Genomic DNA, 22388 nt, shown 5'->3' on the forward strand with positions numbered 1-22388 from the left:
TACATTAGTGGTATCAGAGCAGTTTTGTTCTTTTAAAGGACACTGTAGGGTTATAAGTGCACTGTGTTTTTGCTGTGTGCTTTTATATGTTTAATGAGTTATTATCATTTTAACTCTTGGACAGAACTAACGCTCGTTTTCTCTGTGTCCAGAGAACAAATGGCGCCTAGACTTCCTCCTCCTCCACCACCCAATGGATCGGATACGACCGACAGTGCCAGATTGTTGGAAACCGTGATCGAACGGTTGCAACAACAAAATGCTACACTAATGGAGCAGAACGCAGCTGCTTTAAGAAGTCTTGAGGCCGCACGCGAGAACTCCGAAGCTACTCAGCGACAATTAATGGAACTCATTGCCGCCACCAGAGGCACGCCGGGAGCGTCCTCTTCCAACGCTGCCCAACCTGCTGCTGAGTGGAGCTTGGAGAGTTTTCTCCAACATTATCCGGCTAAATTCAGTGGGAAGTGCCTCCCTGACGAGGCAGATCAGTGGCTGAGGGATATAGAGAGGATTTTTAACGCCAAGAGATGTCCAGATGAGAACAGGTTGGCGTACGCGGAGTATTTATTTACTGGAGAAGCGAGCCACTGGTGGGCAAGCGCGAGAGCCATTCTGACGGACACTCAACAACCAATCACTTGGGAAGTGTTTAGAAGTAAATTTTATGAAGAATACTTCCCTGACAGCGTTCGGTTTGCAAAAGAGGTGGAATTTCTACAGCTGGTCCAAGGGGGTATGTCAGTTTCAGAATATACAAATAAGTTCAAGCACTTGGTGAGGTTCAATACTATGGCGACAAGTGAGGAGTGGCAGTGCCGAAAGTTTGAAAACGGGCTAAGAAGTGATCTTAAGGTGTTGATATCCAGTTTGTGCATTCGGTCGTTCCCAGCCATGGTTGAGAGAGCCAAGGTGTTAGAGAAAAATATGGCTGAGGTGGAACGACATAAGAAACAACAAGTGTCAAGGGGGCCAGTTCTGTCGAGGCCCAATCTGAACCGGAACAGGACTCCGTACGCTCGTCCTAGTCAACCATCTCATGCAAGTGGATCACAGGCAATCGTTCCTGTCGGACAGTCTGGGCAAGTGAACGTTACTTGTTTCCAGTGTGGAGGACCACACTACCGTTCTTCCTGCCCACAGCTGATGGGAGGTAAATTCTGCACCCGATGTAGAAGAAATGGGCATCTGGAGAGTGAATGCAATATGGGCGGACGCGCTATAATGAGGCCGCCGAACGCTGGAAGGAACCAGCAAGGGAGAGGTGGTCGAGCCCAAGCTGTTGGGCGTGTGTATGCCATTACCGGAGCGGAAGCAGCGAGTTCAGGTACGCTCATCACCAGTACCTGCTTGATTTATGGAAAGAAATGTTGTGTGTTGTTTGATTCGGGGGCGACACACTCCTTCATCTCGAAGGCGTGCGTTGATAATTTGGGAATAGCTGAGAGCGAGATGCAGTTTGATCTGGTGGTGTCGACCCCAGCAGCTGGTGAGATCAGGACATCTACTGTGTGTGTTAGATGTCCTATTGAGGTAGAAGGGCATAGATACAAGGTGAACCTCATATGTTTGCCTCTAAAAGACTTAGAGGTAATTTTGGGAATGGATTGGCTGAATACCAATCGCATTCTCATAGATTGTGGAGCTAAGGAGTTAATTTTTCCTGAAGAAGACGAAGGAGATTTGGGTGTGACGCTCGGTCAACTGAAGGAGGATATAGTAGGGGGCGCCTACTGCTTCCTGATAATGACGCACTCAGATGAGGAAATGGAAGGAGTGAAGTGGGGACGATCGTCACAAGATGAGCCGTATGGAGTACGATCGGTCATAGAAGAGTTTCCTGAAGTTTTTCCAGACGAGATACCGGGACTGCCTCCGGTTCGTGAAATTGAATTCACTATTGACTTGGTGACGACAGCAGCACCCATCTCTGTTCAACCATACCGAATGGCGCCTGCAGAGCTGGTTGAACTCAAAAAGCAGATTGAAGACCTGATGGAGAAGAATTTTATCAGGCCGAGCGTATCACCATGGGGAGCGCCTGTGCTCTTGGTGAAAAAGAAGGATGGCAGCTCTCGGTTATGTATAGACTACAGGCAATTGAACAAGCTGACCATCAAGAATAAGTACCCGCTGCCAAGGATAGATGATTTATTGGATCAACTGCATGGGGCGACGGTGTTTTCTAAGATTGATTTGCGTTCGGGATATCATCAGATCAGGGTGAAGGAGAGCGACATCCAGAAGACTGCTTTCAGGTCTCGTTACGGACACTACGAGTATGTAGTGATGCCGTTTGGTGTGACGAACGCGCCAGCAATCTTCATGGACTACATGAACAGGATATTCCGACCATATCTGGACAAGTTCGTAGTGGTCTTCATTGATGATATCCTGATTTACTCCAAGAGCCATGAAGAGCATGAAGAACACTTGCGGGTTGTACTTGGCGTATTGAGGGAGAAGGAACTGTACGCCAAGTTATCAAAGTGTGAATTTTGGATGAAGAGCGTGCAGTTCTTGGGGCACGTTGTGTCAGCTGAAGGGATCTCTGTGGACCCGGCAAAGGTACGAGCAGTTACGGAATGGGAAAGTCCGCGTTCGGTCATGGAAGTAAGGAGTTTTGTTGGTCTCGCGGGCTACTATCGACGCTTCATTGAAGGATTTTCTAAGATAGTAGCGCCACTGACACAGCTTACCAGGAAGGACCAACCGTTCGCGTGGACTGATTTGTGTGAAGAGCGTTTTCAAGAGTTGAAGAATAAGTTGACGAGCGCTCCAGTACTAATCATTCCGGACACGTCCAAGCTCTTTGAAGTATACTGTGACGCGTCCCATCAAGGGTTGGGCTGTGTGCTTATGCAAGAAAGGCGAGCGGTGGCGTACGCCTCTCGACAACTGAAAATTCACGAGAAGAATTACCCCACCCACGATTTAGAATTGGCAGCAATCGTGTTTGCACTGAAGATTTGGAGGCATTTCTTGTATGGATCCACGTTCCAAGTTTTCAGTGATCACAAGAGTCTCAAGTACCTCTTTGATCAGAAGGAGTTGAATATGAGGCAGAGGAGGTGGCTTGAGTTCTTAAAGGATTATGATTTCGAGCTACTCTACCATCCAGGAAAGGCGAACATGGTAGCGGACGCTCTAAGCAGAAAAGTGGTACATGTGTCGACCATGATGGTGCGCGAGCTGAGTTTGGTGGAAAGCTTTAGAGACCTAAGGTTACAATTCGAGCTGGAGTCGAACAGTATCAAGTGTTGTAACCTTAGAATATCCAGCGACGTGTTTGAGCGGATCAGAACGAAGCAACGAGAGGATGAAGAGTTAGTGAAGATATTTAATGCCCTCGGTACGGATCAGGCTAAAGAGTTTAACACTGGAACGGACGGTTTCTTACATTATCAGGGTCGGACGTGCATTCCGAATGATGGAGATGTGAAGAGAATTATTCTGGAGGAAGGTCACCACAGCCGTCTTAGCATGCATCCTGGCATGACCAAGATGTATCAAGACCTCCGGAAATCATTTTGGTGGCCTGGAATGAAGAGTGATGTCGCTCGTTTTGTGGCATCATGTTTAACTTGCCAGCGTGCAAAGGCTGAACACCAACGACCAGGCGGCTTACTTCAGTAGTTGGAGATTCCCGAATGGAAGTGGGATAGCATATCCATGGACTTCGTGACTCACCTACCACGTACGATCAGAAATCATGACTCAATTTGGGTGATCGTGGATCGACCGACGAAGAGCGCCCATTTCCTGGCAGTAAATTTGAAGATGTCGATGACCAATCTGGCCAAGCTCTACATTCAGGAAATTGTTCGTCTGCATGGAGTGCCGTCGAGCATAATTTCTGACCGAGACACAAGATTCACATCTCGGTTTTGGCAATCGTTACAAGGCGAGTTGGGAAGCAAACTGCAGATGAGTTCAGCTTATCACCCTCAGACGGACGACCAGTCTGAACGGACCATCCAGACGCTGGAAGATTTGCTGAGAACGTGTGTCCTAGATCACTTAGGCGCCTGGGATGAGGTCCTGCCGCTAGTGGAGTTCACGTACAACAACAGTTTTCAGGCGAGCATTGGAATGGCACCGTTTGAAGCTCTTTATGGGAGAAAATGTCGAACGCCACTCTGTTGGTTCAAGGAAGGAGAGAACGTGCTAACTGGACCCGAACTTATCCAGCAGACGACAGAAAAAGTGAAGTTAATCCAGGAGAGGTTGAAAACGTCAAGGAGTAGGCAGAAGTCCTATGCCGACAAGAGAAGAAGACCGTTAGAGTTCCAAGCTGGCGATCACGTATTCCTTAGACTGAACCCAACTACGGGGGTCGGCAGAGCTATGCGACCAAAGAAATTATCCCCGAAGTTCGTCGGACCCTATCAAATACTAAGGAAGATTGGACCAGTAGCCTACGAACTTGCCTTGCCTCCTCGGTTGTCAAACCTTCATCCTGTCTTCCACGTTTCCCAACTCCGGAAGTATATAGCTAACCCTTCTCATGTGTTGGAGTTGGAAGACGTCCAATTGCGCCCAGACCGAACACTGGAGTTACAACCAGTACGTGTGGAAGACAGTCGTACCAAGCTACACAAAGGAAAGGACGTTCGTTTGGTGAAGGTAGTGTGGGACGCTAAAACCGGTGACTCAAAGTGGGAAGTGGAAAGCGCCATGAAGGACTTGTACCCACACTTGTTTACGGGTAAGTTTTAATTTTCGAGGACGAAAATTTTTGTAGTTAGAGAGAATGTAAGACCCTTGATATTTAGCAAAAGATAATTTCTGACATCCTCACCATTAATGCACGCCACATCATTTCTCAGCCAGTAAAACCCACTACCTAATCTGATCCCCTCCCTCTCTGTCGTACACGGAAAAGCCGCGCCCATCATTTCTCTGAAACATTAAAAACGTACCCAACACTGCATGCAGACACGCAACCTGTCGCGGGAGAAGCTTCCCATTTCAGAGTTCGGTGTGCAGGTGTCAACTTGAGAGACGTTCGTCGACCGAACGTGAGTTGACACAACTAGAACTTTTGAAAATTTCCTCTCTCACCTGCACCATTCATCTTCTTCTTCAGAAACCAACCTTTCGTTTCCTCCAACTTCTCTCTAGAAACCTTCACTTTCTCTTTACAGTAACTCATCACCTTCTTCTCCGACCACGTTTCAGAACCGTAGGAACGTTCCTGGTGTCGTGAGCTTCGTTTTGAACCGATCACCTCAACGTTCTGATACTGGTAAGTCTCTCTTCTTCGTCGAACGTTTTCTATCTCATGCAAAGCCAAATCCTTGTTGCATGAAGGGTTGAGTTCTTAGTATTTCTTGGTTTTTATGGTTAGATCGGGTTAGAAGAATTAAGTGATCCTGTGTGAGTAGAGAACTGTTAGCGGACGAACCAAGCACCTTGAGTTAGGACGTTCACTTCTGATCCAGGTAAGGGAAGCTTATTAAATTTAATTCGTATGTTTGTCTTGTACTGTATGAACATTATGTGTGTCGCATGAAGTATGAACTGTGTTATCTGATTGTTGGTATATGATCATAAGTATGAAGTGTATATTGGTTGAGTATGCATGGTCGGACGTTGTTGTACTGCATGAACATGGTATAGATTGGTTGAAATGTATGATATGAGTGATACGTGTGAATATGAAATATACCTGCTTAGGAGTAGTGAACGTAAGTGAAACTTGAATATCAAATTCCCTATGATAACGTGTGTTCGACATTAAACGGTTCTCGACCGTTTGGTGTTCCAGTAAACTTCTTTGAAATGGAATACTTTCCTTTGGGAAGCATTCTGGTCGAGCATGAGTTGTGTAGATCTTTTACTTAGAGCTCAAAAATGAGCAGTGTCGATCTTACACATAGTAATCCTATTGGGTAGTGCTCGGTCTTACACCAAGCGCTCTTACTCTTTTCTTGAAAAATCCTTGAAATACAGATCCTTCATCTGTGTCGACCGTCAATGTCGACCATCCTCGTAATACAGATCATTCATTTGTGTCGACCGTCAATGTCGAGCATCCTCGTAATACAGATCATTCATCTGTGTCGACCGTCAATGTCGAGCATCCTCGTAATACAGATCATTCATCTGTGTCGACCGTCAATGTCGAACATCCTCGTAGTACAGATCCTTCATCTGTGTCGACCAACAGTGTCGAGCCCCTTGATTATACCGATCGTCCATCTGTATCGACGACAGTGTCGAGCACCCTTCGTAATACAGATCATTCATCTGTGTCGACCGACAGTGTCGAGCACCCTCCTTAATACAGATCATTCATCTGTGTCGACCGACAGTGTCGAGCACCCGTTCTCGGTCGTCCTCGTTATAAAGAGGGCTGAAAGTTCAATATTTACGTACTCGGACTGAAGGACAAAAATGAGAATAAAAGTGAAAGGTTTTGAATGACGAACATAATATGAGATGATTAAATGGTTATGATTGTTGTACGAGCGTTCCAGGGAGGAACGACTCACACATGTTGAATGTGGAATTTGGTAAAGTATGACTGTGGGCATGCTAATGCTGGCTTGGTCCATCCTGATATTCCGTGACACTCGTCTTCACGTAGAGGAGAGTGGTTCATGTGTGGGAATGGCAGGAGGTCCTTAGTCCATAAGTTAACATGGGCGACGTAAGAAACGGACTAACCTCGAGTGGCAGCTGTCGAGTGTAATACAGTTACTACACCACTCGGGTGCAAGGACGCCTGTAGCTACACAGATTCATACAGTCCGGACGGTCAGTCTAGTATCAGGAATTGATTTGAGTTAATGGATTGATTTAATTATATGTTGTGCAATATTTGATATGTTGATGTACTATGAAATGAATTATTTTACTTGAATTAAATTCAATAAGCTTACCCTGTGTCCTCTTCTTTGTGTTGTCAATTGTCTTTGTACGTCCGTCTTGTCCTTGCGATGATCATTCATGTGGATGGGAGCAGATGGAAGTGAGCTGCTGGAAGAGGCGCTGGCGGAAGAAATTTCAGAAGATGTCGATCCGGTTGAAGTAGGGATTAAGGTCGAGCCCTAGAGTGCTCGACATGTGGTAGCGGTTGAAGTAGGGATTAAGGTTTATAATGACCTTTACAAGGTTGAATGTAAGTCTGAACCTTCCTGTGCAGGATATTTTTACTCACAAAAATATGAGTTAAACAAAATAAAGTAAACGCTTCAATATTTTATAATGAAAAGTCATTGGTGTTGAAATATGAAAAAATATGACTGATAACTATATTAATTAATTGAAAGCTTCAGTTACATATATAGCAGTATAAAATAACTGTTGGACCTTAAATCGAGGAGAAAAAAAATGGTAACTGATATACCCACTACTGGAACTCCTAAAAACGTGCCTGCACTATCAAATCCCACATAAATAGGACTTGATTTATTTAAAACAGAAAATTACTAAATAAATTCCAACATTTCCCTCCCTTAAATTGGAGGTCCAGTAGACATCAGTTTACAGCAGAGGAAGCTTCAACAATCAACTTTTCATCATCACAACCAACTTTCTTTCTTGAGTAAACTCCCAACATGCTTCGAAGCTTTTCAAAGACATTTGTCTTGAGAGATTTTGTCATTATATCTGCTATCTGCTCCTCACTCTTGCAATGGATAACATCAATAACATCATCCTTGCACAGATCACGTAAGAAATGAAATCTGACAATTATATGTTTGCTCCTCCCATGTAAAACAAAATTCTTTGACAACTTAATTGCAGAGACATTGTTACAAAACATTGATGTAGGGCCTTCTTGATCATATCCAAGTTCCTTAAGTAATCTTCTTAACCAGATGGCTTGGCAAGCACATGATGTAGTTGCAATAAACTCAGCTTCTGTGGAGGATAAAGTAACAATTGGCTGTTTCTTTGATAACCGCAAGACAACATCGGAACCCATCATGAAGACATATCATGATGTACTTTTTCGGTCATCTTCATCCCCGGCATAATCACTATCACTGAAGCCACACAAACCCTTTTGTGCTCCCCTTTCATATAATACCCCAAAATCAATAGTTCCTTTCAAGTACTTGAGAATTCTTTTAGCTGCTACGAGGTGTAACTCTGTCGGATTCTCCATATATCGGCTGATAAGACTGACAACATGCATTATATCTAGCCTAGTCGAAGTTAGATACATTAAACTTCCTACAATTTGCTTATAGACTGTTGCATCTACCTTCTTCCCATTTAAATCTTTGTTCAGCTTCAAATCTACAGAAGTAGGAGTGCAGACTGCATTGCACTCCCTCATTTGAAACCTGCTCAAAATCTCCAAAACATATTTCTTCTATGAGACAAAAATTCCAGTAACTGATTGTACTACCTTAATGCCAAGAAAGTAGTGCATTAAGCCCCAGTTTGTCATCTCAAATTTAGTCATCATAGAAGCTTTAAAGGCATCAATCATGACTATATCATTACCTGTGAAGATCAAATCATCAACATATATGCATACTATAAGCATTTTCTCACCATCTCCAACCTTTATGAAAAGTGTGTGCTCATACGGACATTTATGAAAGCCTGCTTGTTAAACTAATATTGGTCGCACAAAATCAGAACAAACTAGATTTCCCCACTAATGAAGTATAGGGACAACCTAGGTATCAATCCTCGGACTCGACTAGAATTAAGCTCAAAGTGTACAGTTAAGTCTTTTTGTTATTTACTATTTAACTATAAAAACAAGGTGGGGAAATAGAAAATGAAACAATGAAATTAATAAGAATAAGAAAATTTGTTTAAGGAAAGAATATGAAATAAAAGGAAAAATAAAAAAAGTAGAAACCTAAATTCCTAGATAGAAACAACAACATGTCCTAAGCAAATATGAAAATTAAATGCAACTAAAATGACCTAAACTAATGAGCATTGCTACTGTCTATTAACAAAACCTCAAGATTATCACTACAATATGTAAATGAAGAAAGAAAACAAGAAAATAAACCTAACTAAGAATGCTAAGAATAGTGGAACATATAACATAACCTAAATGAAAGGAAAATAAAATCACAATCAAAACTAAGACTATTGTAACATCAAGTCAATAGAAATACTAAAGATAAAGAAGCAAACTAAGGATATTAGACAGAAAGCAAACAACAGGGGCAAATGTGCAATAGATTGAATGAAAGAGTCTCAATTACTCTTCAGAAAGACATTCTAAAAAATTTAAGCCCTCCTTGGGTGCTTTTTAGTTCATATTTCAGAACTTAAAATGGAAATTCTCACTCAATTATTCAACCAATGCACACTTTCACAAGAACAGGAATACAACGCTGAAATTGAACTTAGTCTGACAATTAGGAAGCTTAACATCTCTCAAGAAGACCTCTTGAAAATCTAGGCCCACCTCGGGGTCCTATTACATCCAAAACAGATGTAGAAATGTGGATGCTTTCCTTCATAATTCTCAAACAGAGTTCAATTGCAGAATTAAAATCACACATAACAAAAATAATAGAAGAAAAAGAATAGAAACACAAAACCGAAAGAGTCTTTATGTATTGGAATCATCTCTGACTCGAGAAGACATCCCGAAAATGTATGCTCGCTGTGGAGTCATTCAATTCCAAAAGGAACCATAGAATTGCAGAGATACAGAATCCAAATCATTTTCTCAAAACATAACAAGTATAGAAATAAAAAACAAAGAACAAAATCGAAACACAAACAAGAATAGAACAAAAACACAAAACTGAACTTTATTAACATGAAAAGGAAATTTTACACACTACCGGAAGTCACCAAGACTCTCGCGGCCTGTCACCCTCGCGATCATCTCAACGGAATCCAAAAGTCAAGAACTCTACTTCTACGAAAGCGGAAAAATACCCTAATCTACAGAGCGTAGAACTGTAAACTGAAAGTGTATAAAGTGTATGCAGTGTATGCAGTGTGTGTCTAATTGAAAGCTTGAAACATGTACAACTAAAACTAAATATATATATTGTGAATTACTATATATGAAACATAAAACTAAAACAAAAAACCATAAAAAATTATGTGAATTACTAAATTGCAAGAAGCACAACTAAAGACACAACATGTACAAAAGAACAAAGTCATACACCTATTAAAGGAGATACAATGAGCACAATTCCTGGTTTTAGTTAAATATTCAAACAAGATAATTGATTTAAAAAGACCTTTATTATAGACCAAAGATTTATAGTTTTAAAGAACTAACAGAGGTTAAACTAGCAAATTCATTTTGGTCTTTATACTTATTATTTGTTGACAAGTCCTTAGCATTCTCAAGAAATTTAAAACCTCCGTAGCTAGTGCTCGTACTCACCTATAATTAGAATGAATGCATTGGGTTAAAAATTATATCAAAATTTGTAACAATCATAACCAGCTTAGATTAATCCCACTTGATCATAACTCAAGCCTCGATTATAGTTTTTAAAGTTCTGCAACATAACATATGATTTCCACTTTTATTGATTGTTCTTTTTTATTTCTCATATTCTTAACATGTTTTAGTAGTTTTACATGTGTTCCAATCATTAGAATTGTGAATAGAAGTCAAATTTTTCAATCATTACAATTGTGAATCATTAGGTCCCTTTGACTACATATGATTTGGTTACATTTGTGATTTTATGTTTCTGGCATGTAATTTATATTATGACCATTGCAACATATTTCTCTTGTTGATTGAATCATGTTTACACCCTTAATTCCATCATTGCAACATCATTTGAGAATTGAATCTTCCATTTTCACCTTCATCTTATTATGCAACATTGTCACAGATTTTTATCTCTGATTGTACTATTTCTATATTTTCTTTTCTTGTATTGTATAAAAATATATATTATGTTCAAGAATATGGCAGGTGGTTTTGGCCCTCTTCTTCCACCTTCAGGAAAATCTAATAAGGGGAAGGGGAAGAAATCTTATGTAGTCAAGTTGATGACACGTTTCAATAATGAAATTGGTGGTCAGCCAACTACACCTACCTCTACCTCCACTGGTAGATCTGTTCCACCTCCATTACAAGTTTCTGGCTTGACTCCCACTCCACATCAAGTTCCTACATCTACACCTACCTCCATTGGGTACATCTCTTCCACCTTAATTACAAGTGTCTGGCTTGACACCCAATCCATACCAAGTGCCTACTGATCGAATGGCATCACTCTTTCCCAATGTTGGTTCTAACCCATCAACTCCCACAAATATTGCACCATCACCTGGTACAGTGTTTGCAGATCCACATTCCAGTTCAACCACCAATGACGTCGAAGAATGTTCCAACAGTCGTCCAACGATTACACCCGTTGGAGGAGGGTAACAAAAAATTTTAACTCAATTAATATATATAGACAACTCATTGTTGTATTATTCTAATGTTTGAGTTTAATTTTGGTTTAGGTTTTATCCTACAAAAACTGCATCGAAGGCAATCACAACCACCATCAAGCAACAGTTTGATGAGTCATGGCTAACATGGGGACAAATTCCTAAACTAGCCAGAGATGTTTTCTTTGACCGTTTTAAGGTACACACTTTTCAATCACAATCCTTTTACACTGAGCAACTATTCTTTTTATGTGTAAATCAATTTTATTATGAATATATTGCCTTTTACACTTTTCTAATATAACAGAGAAAGGTTTCATGGAAGTCTGAAGATGAAGAAAAGGTAAAAAAAAAAATTACACACCAAGGCATCTCATAGATTCTCAAAGATGTATAAAAAAGATAGAACTCAAGGAAAGAAACCTGATTGGCTGGGGGACGATACTTGGAATGGTCTTCTGGAAAAGTGGAACATGCCACTTTATAGTCAAAAGTGTGAAACGACAAAGAAGAATCGAACATCTGAAAAGGGTGGCTATTTGCACACTAGAGGATCTATTAGCATGCTATTCGTTTGGTATGTAACTTGTACATTTTATTTCTTAAATTTGTTATCATAAAATTTACAAATATTTATTAACAACTCATTTTGTTTGCAGTCACAGGAGCTTGGTCGGTCAGCGCATGTTGATGAAATATTTCAGCAGACACATATTCGTCAATCAACATGGGAATTTGTGGACGAAAGGTCTAGGCGGACCCATGTTAGTTTCTACTAACTATATCACATTATACATTGTCTATTATGTATGAGGTTTTTAAACCTTACGTTTAATGATAATATTTATTCATTTAACAAGAACAATTTCAAACAAATTTTTCTCAAATAAGATTTGAGACTGCATCTGTTGGTGCCTCAGCATGTTGTCCTCTAGACCTTGCGGAGGAGGAAAGATTAAGAAATCGATGTTGGTTAGAGGTTACTGGTGGAAAATACAAGGGACACGTATATGGCATTGGAAATGTCAGTTCTTAAGATGACTGTGTCGATAGCTAAATCCAACCGACATAGGCATCTTCTTCTACTCAGCAACAAAATTCAGAGGAAATTGTTAACCTAAAATCGCAATTACAACAATATGGTCAGCAACTTCAAAAGTTTGAAGGCTTTATTGGTGTCATCCTGCCATTCCTTCCGCCTTCGGCGCAGCCGTAGCTGCACAACACTTTTTAAACCTCCAAAATCCTCAAGTTCAAAATCAAGCACCCAATGATGTCCAACCAGAATATCAACCTCCAGACTAGAAACCACCATATCAACAACCACAAGATGGAAATGATGGTTATATGGATTATTAGGCATTTTATAGAACTTATTTCCATTACTCTTGAACTTATTTAGAACCAGAACCAGTTTATGAACTTGCCTAATGTTTAATCTTGCACTCATATTGATGTAAACAATATTTATGTATTCATGTACAATGTTTCTTTTGTGGATTAAGTGTATGTGAAAAGCTTATTGGTTTTATATGTCAATGTGCAATGTATAATGTCCAAGTCTGCTTATATGAATTCTGAATGTTCAGTATAATGTCCAAGTCTGCTTGTATGAATTGTGCATGTTCAGGAGAACTGCTACATGCAGGGTATTTATTCAGCTCTTCTAAAACAATTATATACATATATATCCATATATAATCCTAGCTATGATAGTTTTATATACGGATTTTTGCCTGTATATAATCTGTATATAACCAAGTATTTTATACGGATTTTAGACTTTATATACGGATTTTGACAATATGTAATTCAATTTTTTCTACCAAATCAAAACATGAACACTATCACCGTTGTTATGGTTAAAGTGAAAATCTTGATTACCTAAATAGTTTCTTCGAAGAAAATTGTTAGAGTGAGCCACAATCATAGATCCTCGTGAGCCAAAGCGTGGTAAGCTAATTTCAGTATACCTTGCATTAGGTTGATGGTGAAGTGCATGGTGTTGTGCCATTTCATGCATATTAGACTGAAACATGTTTCAAACCAACTAGAAAGATGTGATGAAAAAAATAACAAAGAAAGACCGTCGGTGTTTACTGTTTGAATGCGAGGAAAATGTTGTAAGAATTGTGATATTTGTCAATTACTCTAACATGGAATATATATAGAGAAAGGTAGCTAAATAGGAAAATCTTTATTTTCAAAACAATATAATTTTGAAAATCTTTACTTAATTATTTTAATAATAATCATTAAAACAATATAACTTAATTTTCATTATATTTTATTATATAATAATCTCACTTCCTTATTATTTTATATACAAAATAAAACAATTATTAAAAATTTGAAAATTCCGAGGGTGGTCTAGTTTGTTTTACAAAACTTTTCATTTTATTTGGATGTATATTTCAAATTAACATATTGAATAGAAATTAAAACGAGATAATAATACCTTTTACTGGTATACCTTGATCTCTATATTTCAATCAATATATTTTTAAAAAGATTTATTTTTAAATAATTTTTTGTTTAAATTAATATTGTTAATGAAATATTACGTTATAATTTATTATTACCACTTTCGAAAGCCAAATATTTGCAGTTTCATAAGTCCCATATATAATTCTAATTCTAATTACTAAAAGAAAAAATTAATAGACATTATAAGATTTAAGAAAGTAGTTTCTTGATGAAAATGATTAATAATGACTTTTGTGTTTCTTGTCAAGTAATTTGATTATAATTTTATTTAAAAAATGCAATCGCATTAATACCATTTAATGTATGATATATTGACACAACAAGAAAAGCTAAACATAGTCAAGAAATAAACCAGTTCTTTATATTATGCACTTGAAAATAAGACATTAATGAAAAATAAAAAAATATTAAGAATGTAATTTTTCAAGGTTAACATTTAAACAACAATATAACATGATAAATGTAATTGTTTATTAAAATAGTAAACAATGAGTTTTTCACTCTTACAACGATGTTTGGAATATTTATTACTTGATTCAAAATAAAATATGAATTCACTAAAATAATGAATTATGTAGTTTTAATTTTTTTGTATTTATTCAATAGTCAATCCTTTTGATTTGCACATGAGACAAACATTTTTGTCATCTCTTTATACACTCTGCATGATATTCATATCCGCATTGAAGAATTCCAATCTCCTCTTTATTTTTATATTTATCTGTGAAATCATGCACAAGCATTCCAATTAATATGAGAAAGAGTAAAACATATTTTTAATATATCAAATTTTAATGAATAACCTCAATCTATTACATAAAAAAGACAAATAAACTAGTATCTTATAAAATATAAAATATACATGTTGTTATATTTCATACTTGGCATTTTATGCAAATATCATATTCCTGATCCCCCAAATTCTCCAATAGTAGATAACTTTTTGTCTGCATATGTCTTGCAATAATGTCTACTGACAAACCCCTTTTCGAGTTGTCATGGATCCATTCAGTTAACTCAAGAAGCTCCTATTGTCCAATTTCAAACTGTTAGCAATTTAAATTTTTTCATAATCACTAAGATTTTAGTGTGCATAGAAAAGAACATCAGACTATACATATATAGTATACTTGCCTCATATGACATGCCATCAATGTCCAAATGCATATCACTATGAGGGCCACCTAATGAAGGATAGTCTTGCACATTATAATGTGCCTCGTATGAAATGTCATTAGTGTCCATGAGTATATATGAAGAAAATTCCTACACAAGAAAAGAGAATGATACGTGATAAAGAAAGTAGGCTTCTAAGGACTAAGAATTTTTAAAAGTAAAAAGAATGACATAATACACGAAACACGGGAGGATGAAGAGTATGCATGTTGTCTCTATTAGGTGCACTTTGTATGGGCATTGAAGAACTTCTTGAAACATTTGTTGTTTCTTGAACTCTATATGGTGAAGTAGTTACGTAGGAATGAAAGTTGGAGTGACGTCTGATCTCTTACGCACGGTATTGCCGATGGAGAAATCTGTGGTGGTGTCTTCTTCTTCGGAGACCCATTCTTGTATTCTCTTCTAATGAGCTTACATTAGCACTAGGAGGTGGAGCTGTAGAAAATGATCAACTGTTAAAAGACCAAATCAAGAATTTAAAGAAAATATCATAAAATTACAGGACTCTTCATTCAAAACTGGTAGAGTAATGGTTGTATACATGAATACTTTATAAAAAAACCAAAACAAAAAAAGTAGAGAAATAAAGGTAGACATTTTACCTTTTACATAGGAGATTGGAAGATTTGGATACCGAACCAAAGCCAAATACTTACTCCGAATGAAATTGTTAGAGTGACTAGGTTGATGCTGAAGTCCATGGTGTTGTGTCATTCCATATATCATTCCATTTTCATCAGCATCTACTAAGTAATTGGAATCAATCGTCATTCCTCTTATTACCATAGTGTGTATATTAGGCTCAAACATGTTTCACAACAAAATGTGATTAAGAAATTAACAAAGAAAGATAATATTGAAGGCAGAGAATCCTTTTAGCGTTAGTGGAGGAAAATTTTAAGTGATGAGTAATTTATAATCTGATCGTAACACTATTTATAAAGATGATAATTTAATTAAGGTAAGTGTTAAAGAGAGAAATTTATTCCAAAAGATAATTTAATTTTGAAAATTTAATTCTAAATATTTAGTTTACTTAAAATTGATACCATTAATTATTATTTCTAAATCTACATTAAAATTGATTACTTGTAATTATGTTTTTAATGATGAGGGAAATATTTACGGTTAAAGATATTTAATCTTTAAAATATAATTCCTAAATGTATGGTATATAGGACCGTTCGGTCCATCCACCCAGGGTCGTTCTGTCCATCTGCCGCATCAACAATGTTAGGCCCTAATTGGGCCAACGTTCAAGTTATTATTGGGCCAAACAGTCAAGCAAACAATAAAATAACCAAAGATATCTCATTAGAGATATTGATAAGCCGTTTATGAGTAACTAACCGAATCTCCAGGTAAGTTTGTTTTTATTTGATCTATGAAGCACTTATAAATATAATGACAGCGCCAAAAGTCAGGTAAGTTCAACTCACACTCCACTATGTTCTACTTACGTTCGACTAGGACTTAAATATTCAACTGTGATAAATAGTTCATCAAATCGCTCCTAACTTGAGCGTCGAAGCACCTTTTACAGGTACCTCCCCCTCCGGTCAAGAGTGCAACCGATCGGAGTCGGTGACGACCGAGCAGAGTAGTCGACAAGCGAGCGATCCAGAAGGCAACCGAGTGGCCAAGACTGAAGATAACTGGACGGAGCAGGTGACAACCGAACTGAGCAGGCGACTCAGGCATTGAAAAGCAGGAAAATCACATTAGAAAGGTTAGTCTCTCGGTCTACACAAATTACTACCGAAACATTTTGGCACCCACCATGGGGCCGAGCGGCATCCCGCTGAAATCCCAAGGAACTATACAAGGACGCAGTCTCAACATCATCATGTCGACCAGGCCCCTACATATAGATTCTGATTGAAGAAACTCTCACCATCAACGTGAGCAAGCTTCTATGGCTTTACAGATAAATATTTTGATATAACCATCTTAAATTCATTTTATATTATATGATTTAATTTATGCTTCTAAACCATTTGGAATATTCATATTATCCATCTCAACTTATAAAAGCATTCTTTGTGATTGATGCATCACCTGCGAAAAGACTCACCAACAACATAAAAATGACTTCAACACTTGCCCGCATTCGGTTTTGTTAAAAAATATATATATTTTGATAATTATTCTTAATTCAATATTATAATATTATTATTCAGGGTCCAATGACGCACTCACCAGTTAGCCAAATTTGGCATCAAGTGCTTAACCATTCAATTATTAGGTCATTCGGCCTCACAACTATTCAACCATTTGGCCTCACACGTATTCGGTCGTTTGGCTTCACAGGTATTCGGTCGTTCGACTTCATAGGTATTGACCCTTCGGCCTCAACTGCTCGACCTTCCAAGGCCTCAGATACTTTAGCCAATATGGCATCAAGACTTCGACTTCGACTATTCAACCATTCGGCCAATCGACCTTACAGGGCATATGACAAGATCATGCACACATCGCATTTGGTCAATCCGGAGTTAACCGTTCGGGCCATCCACAAAACTCAGGGAACGTTCCAAAACGAAATCCTAGGTTCAAAATCGAGCGGTGAAGACAGTCCCCCATGGACTATCATCCGAGCGATGAAGACAGTTCCCCATGGACTATCACTCTCGTTCTAGGAAGTTCCAGAACGAACTCCTAGGTTCAAAACCGAGCGGTAAAGACAATCCCCCATGGACTATCACCCGAGCGGTGAAGACAGTCCCCCATGGACTATCATCCAAGCGACAAAGGCAGTCCCTCGATGAACGCTCACTCACAGATATTCAACCATTTGGCCTCACAAGTATTCAATCATTTCGGTCTCACAAGTATTCAGTCATTCGGCCTCATAGGTACTCGGCCATTCAATCTCACAGGTATTCGGCCATTCGGTCTCACAGGTATTTGGCCATTTGGCCTCAACTGCTCGGCCTTCCATGGCCTCAAGTGTTCAAACATTCGGTCATCTGGCTTCATAACCCAAATTATTTAATGTTAATTTGATTGACTACATTTTTCTAACCACATGCGGATTCAAATTTTTTTCAATACAGATGACAACATACTACACACAAATCGTCCGGCCTCTCCCAAGCTCATATAAGTCCTATACTTAACCTTGGCTAAAGCCAAACAGTTAACTCGGACTTGGGGGCATATGTATGGTATACAGTATGGACCGTTCGGTCCATCCACTCAGGGTCGTTCGGTCCATCCGCCGCATCAGTAATGTTGGGCCCTAATTGGGCCAATGTTCAAGTTATTATTGGGCCAAATAGTCCCGCAGACAATATAATAACCAAAGATATCTCATTAGAGATATTGATAAGCCTTTTATGAGTAACTAACCGAATCTCTAGGTAAGTTTTTTTTTTTATTTGATCTATGAAGCACTTATAAATATAATGACAAGGTCAAAAGCTAGGTACGTTCAACTCACACTCCACTATGTTCTACTTCCGTCCGATCAGGACTTAAATATTCAATTGTGATAAACAGTTCATAAAACCGCTCCTAACTTGAGCGTCAAAGCACATTTTATAGGTACCTCCCCCTCCGGTCAAGAGTGCAACCGATCGGAGCTGGTGACGACCGAGCGGAGCAATCGACAGGCGAGTGATCCAGAAGGCAACCAAGCGGCCAAGACTGAAGATAACCGAACGGAGTGGGTGACAACCGAACGAAGCAGGCGACTCAAACATTGGAAAACAGAAAAATCATGTCAGAAAGGTTAATCTCCCGGTCTACACTTTCCTTTATATCATTGATTTGTGAATCTGTTACACCATAACTTAAGTGAAGAGGAAAATCTTTACTATTAGATAGAATTTAATTTTGAAAATCTAATTTTAAACATTCAGTTTGCAATGTTGATGACATTAATTGTTATTTGTAAATCTACGGTAAGAATAGATTAATTATAAAGATGATAATGAGAAGGCTAGAGTTAGAGAGGAAATCTTTACCATTAAAAATAATTCAATTTTTGAAATATAGTTCTAAACACGTTAATTATTATGATTTATCTTTTTCGGATTGAAAAAAGGAGCAATTTATTATTACGTTTGATATCCATATAATTTCCATCATTATTTTATTTAATCATTACATTTTAATCAAATCCTAACTAACTATGAAAATACAAAATCAAAAGTAAAGAAAGAAGGTATTTATATACTCATAGGATAAATTCAATTTTTATACATAATAATTCTCATAAATATCCAAATTTTATTATCTTCAGCAATATCATAGAAACTTGCATTTGTTTTCTTTAAAACTAAATAAAATTACTTTTAAAAAAGTCTTTAAAATAAAAAAAATGGTTTTAAACTATACTTCCAATAAAATGTCATAATAAAATATTAATATAAATAAGTTTATGTTTTTGAAAAAAAGTTAAATATATTTTTGGTGTCTAGACTTTAAAGCGAAATTGATATTTGTCTTTGTTAGAAGCTTTATACATTGGTCATGACCTTTAAAAAAGACTGAATATAGTCATTTTAATCTAACTAAATTAATTTTTTTTTGACGTGTTAAACACATTTTCCAATTGATGTTAAAGAATTCAATTGTTAGTATGAAACATATTTAAAGAAAATATCGTAATTCGATTAAAATGACTACATTAATTTATTTTTAAAGATTAGAAACCAAAATGTATCAGATTTTCAAATAAAAACAAATTCAAATTTCGCATCAAAGTTCAAATATTAAAAACATACTTAAATTTCAAATCAAAGTTCAGAAATTAAATATAATATGAAATAACTTAAAATTAATATAAATATTATAAACACACTAGTACAAAAACAACGTACAACATTGAATATTTTTTGCCTTTCACGTCGAATTCGAGAACGACGTCATATCGGGAGACGTTAAATTGATGTCTAATTTTGTCAATATACGATATTAATTTAACGTCGAATTTTGAACATATACGACGTTAATCAATTTTCTTTTATTTTTTTAATTAATTGTAATCCTTTTAACAACTCTACGAAACCTGAAAAGCACAACTATGAACCGTAATATAGGATCAACAACAAATAACAATAAAAAACAACAAACAAGCTCAATCAAACAAAAAACAAGTTCAATCAAACAACAACATCAAACAAGTTCAACCAAACAACAACAACAAACAAGTTCAACCAAACAACAACAAACAAATTCAACAAAAAAAAACAACAAATAAGTTCTTCAAAACGAAAACGAAAACTAACCTTTAAAAGGTGGGTTCATCAGAATAAAGTGTTGCCACCAGTGAGAGAGAAAGCAAAATGCACCCATGAAGGACAAGAACACGAAAATAATCGGTGAAAACAAACGAAAATCATACCTAAAGTAGTTAATTAACATGCATTTGTATCAAATGAAAAAAGATTACATGTGATGATCGTCAAACTTCGTTCGAGAAAAGTTTGAGTAGAGAAGAGGGTCTCGCGCGCTAAGATAAAGTGAATGAATTTTCAATCCCCCGCTCAAATTTTTATTAAATTCACTGGCCTTTTGACGTCTAACGCTGAGGCATTCGACGTTTTATATCGTCTTACGTCGAATTATAATTCTAAACGACGTTTAATAATTACATTTATTTACAAAATTGTCACCGGTCATTTTTAACATTGGTTATTTAGTGGTTAGACGTTAAACGCGTGACGTTATACACTGTTTTTTCACTAGTGACATTTAAGTTAAAAAGAATCGAAATTTGACCAAATTTGATCAAGTCGATTCCAAAATTTGTTTGATGACCTAGTCGGTCTCGATGGAAATTTGGTTGAGTTCAATCAAGTTTTCTGAATTTGACCATTGGGTGTTAAAAAATAATTTTACTATTTTCAGTACAAAATAGAGTATTGTAGTTTGTTAGAATAAAAAAATGTTCAGTTAGTTCCTCTAAACTAATTTTCACTTCACTTTTGTTTAAACAAACTACTTTTTGGTTCACAATTTTTTTTAACAATTTAGTTTAATACAATTTATTTTTGTCCATCCATACTTACAATCATTCTAATAAAGGATGGTTGGGATCCCCTACAAAAAAAATCTTATCCATTATCTATTTTATTTGATAACGAATATTCGTTTAAACAATACTCACGTTTTAAAATATCTATAAATATATATGGATATCTTCAAATATTTTAAAAAGATAATTAATAAAATTTTAAAATGAAATCCAATTAAAATTACAAAAAATATAAAAAAATAAAATTACAAAAAATATAAAATAAAATGTAAAGTAAATTAAATTTTGACTATAATTAAATTTAACCTAATAAAATATAAATTAAATTTTAAATCAAATTTTTCCTTTGGTAATGTATTGTGCAATACTGCATCAACTCGTTTGTACAACAATTATTAAATTATTCGTTATTCATTACTTGTGGCTACCTCTAGTGTAGCATCTCAAAAATACAGTGTAAAACCATATACGAGAATAACCACATATTAACAATACTACAGATCAGTTCAACACTTAGCGAGATACGATTACGGCCGAACGGCCTTACATAACAGCAGGAAATTTAAAACCGTACACTAGCTACCACTAGACCAAACGGTGTACAAAATAACTTATACCGAACGGTCTTACAAAAGATAAAGCTAACAACAGACCGAACGTTCCTAAGGTTCGGCCTTCACTTTCACCTCTTCCAATACTTCTTCCAGCAGCTCTTCTCCCTCTGCTCACATCCACACGAATGATCATTGCAACAGGACAACAACCGAACGCACAACACAGACAACAAGGATAAACAGGGTAAGCTTATGTAATTTAATTTATTCAATAACAACATACAACATCCCAAATCATCATTCATACATCAAGGCATGCAAATAACGACCACTTGACTCTGATTGTCCGGACTGTATGAATCTTGTGTAGCTACGACGTTCGTGCACCCGGGTGATGTAGTAACTCGGATACCCTCAACAGCTGTCACCCGAGGTTGATCCGTTTCGTCCAAGTTAACCTTATGGACTAGGACCTCCTGCCATTCCCACACATGACTTACTCCTCTCTACATGAGAACGAGTAATCATGGAATATCAAGATAAACGCCCGCTAAGCTTTGCCCACATTCATACTTATCAATCAATAACCACTTTTTGAGATATTCCTCCCTGTAATACTCGTTCATAATCAAACTATTTCATTCACATTACATTTCAAATTCTCTTACACTTCATCATTAATACAATCAACTGAAATACGATCACACTCTCTCATCATAGCATAAGTCCGACTGGAATAACACTTCTTAGGGATTAACATGACTGAGCGCTATTGTTCCACTTCAATAAACAGGCCCCTAAGAGTTCAAACCAGGCGCCACGAAGCCTAGGCC

General features: G+C 37.2%; 1 protein-coding gene across 1 annotated transcript; it reads left to right on the forward strand.

The window, feature by feature from the left end:
• The first annotated feature begins 270 nt into the window (after window positions 1–270).
• Window positions 271–3685, forward strand: LOC148202480 (uncharacterized). The gene is made up of 6 exons (XM_088109624.1): window positions 271–1327; window positions 1442–1567; window positions 1637–2022; window positions 2218–2258; window positions 2343–3485; window positions 3592–3685. Exons 1-6 carry the CDS (start codon window positions 271–273, stop codon window positions 3683–3685), a joined length of 2847 nt encoding a protein of 948 aa, XP_087965750.1.
• The last annotated feature ends 18703 nt before the right edge of the window (window positions 3686–22388 follow it).

Source organism: Vigna umbellata, chromosome 3 (genome assembly GCF_029865625.1).
Source record: "Vigna umbellata cultivar VRB3 chromosome 3, Vumbellata_1.0, whole genome shotgun sequence".
Classification (NCBI taxonomy): domain Eukaryota; kingdom Viridiplantae; phylum Streptophyta; class Magnoliopsida; order Fabales; family Fabaceae; genus Vigna; species Vigna umbellata.

Excerpts from the sequence above, each read along its gene's own strand:
- LOC148202480 (XM_088109624.1), top strand. The coding sequence starts at position 271 with ATGGAGCAGAACGCAGCTGCTTTAAGAAGTCTTGAGGCCGCACGCGAG. Across the intron at positions 1,328-1,441 it reads AGCGGAAGCAGCGAGTTCAG|CTGAGAGCGAGATGCAGTTT; the intron begins GTACGCTCATCA and ends ATTTGGGAATAG. Across the intron at positions 3,486-3,591 it reads CACCACAGCCGTCTTAGCAT|CGTGCAAAGGCTGAACACCA; the intron begins GCATCCTGGCAT and ends TTAACTTGCCAG.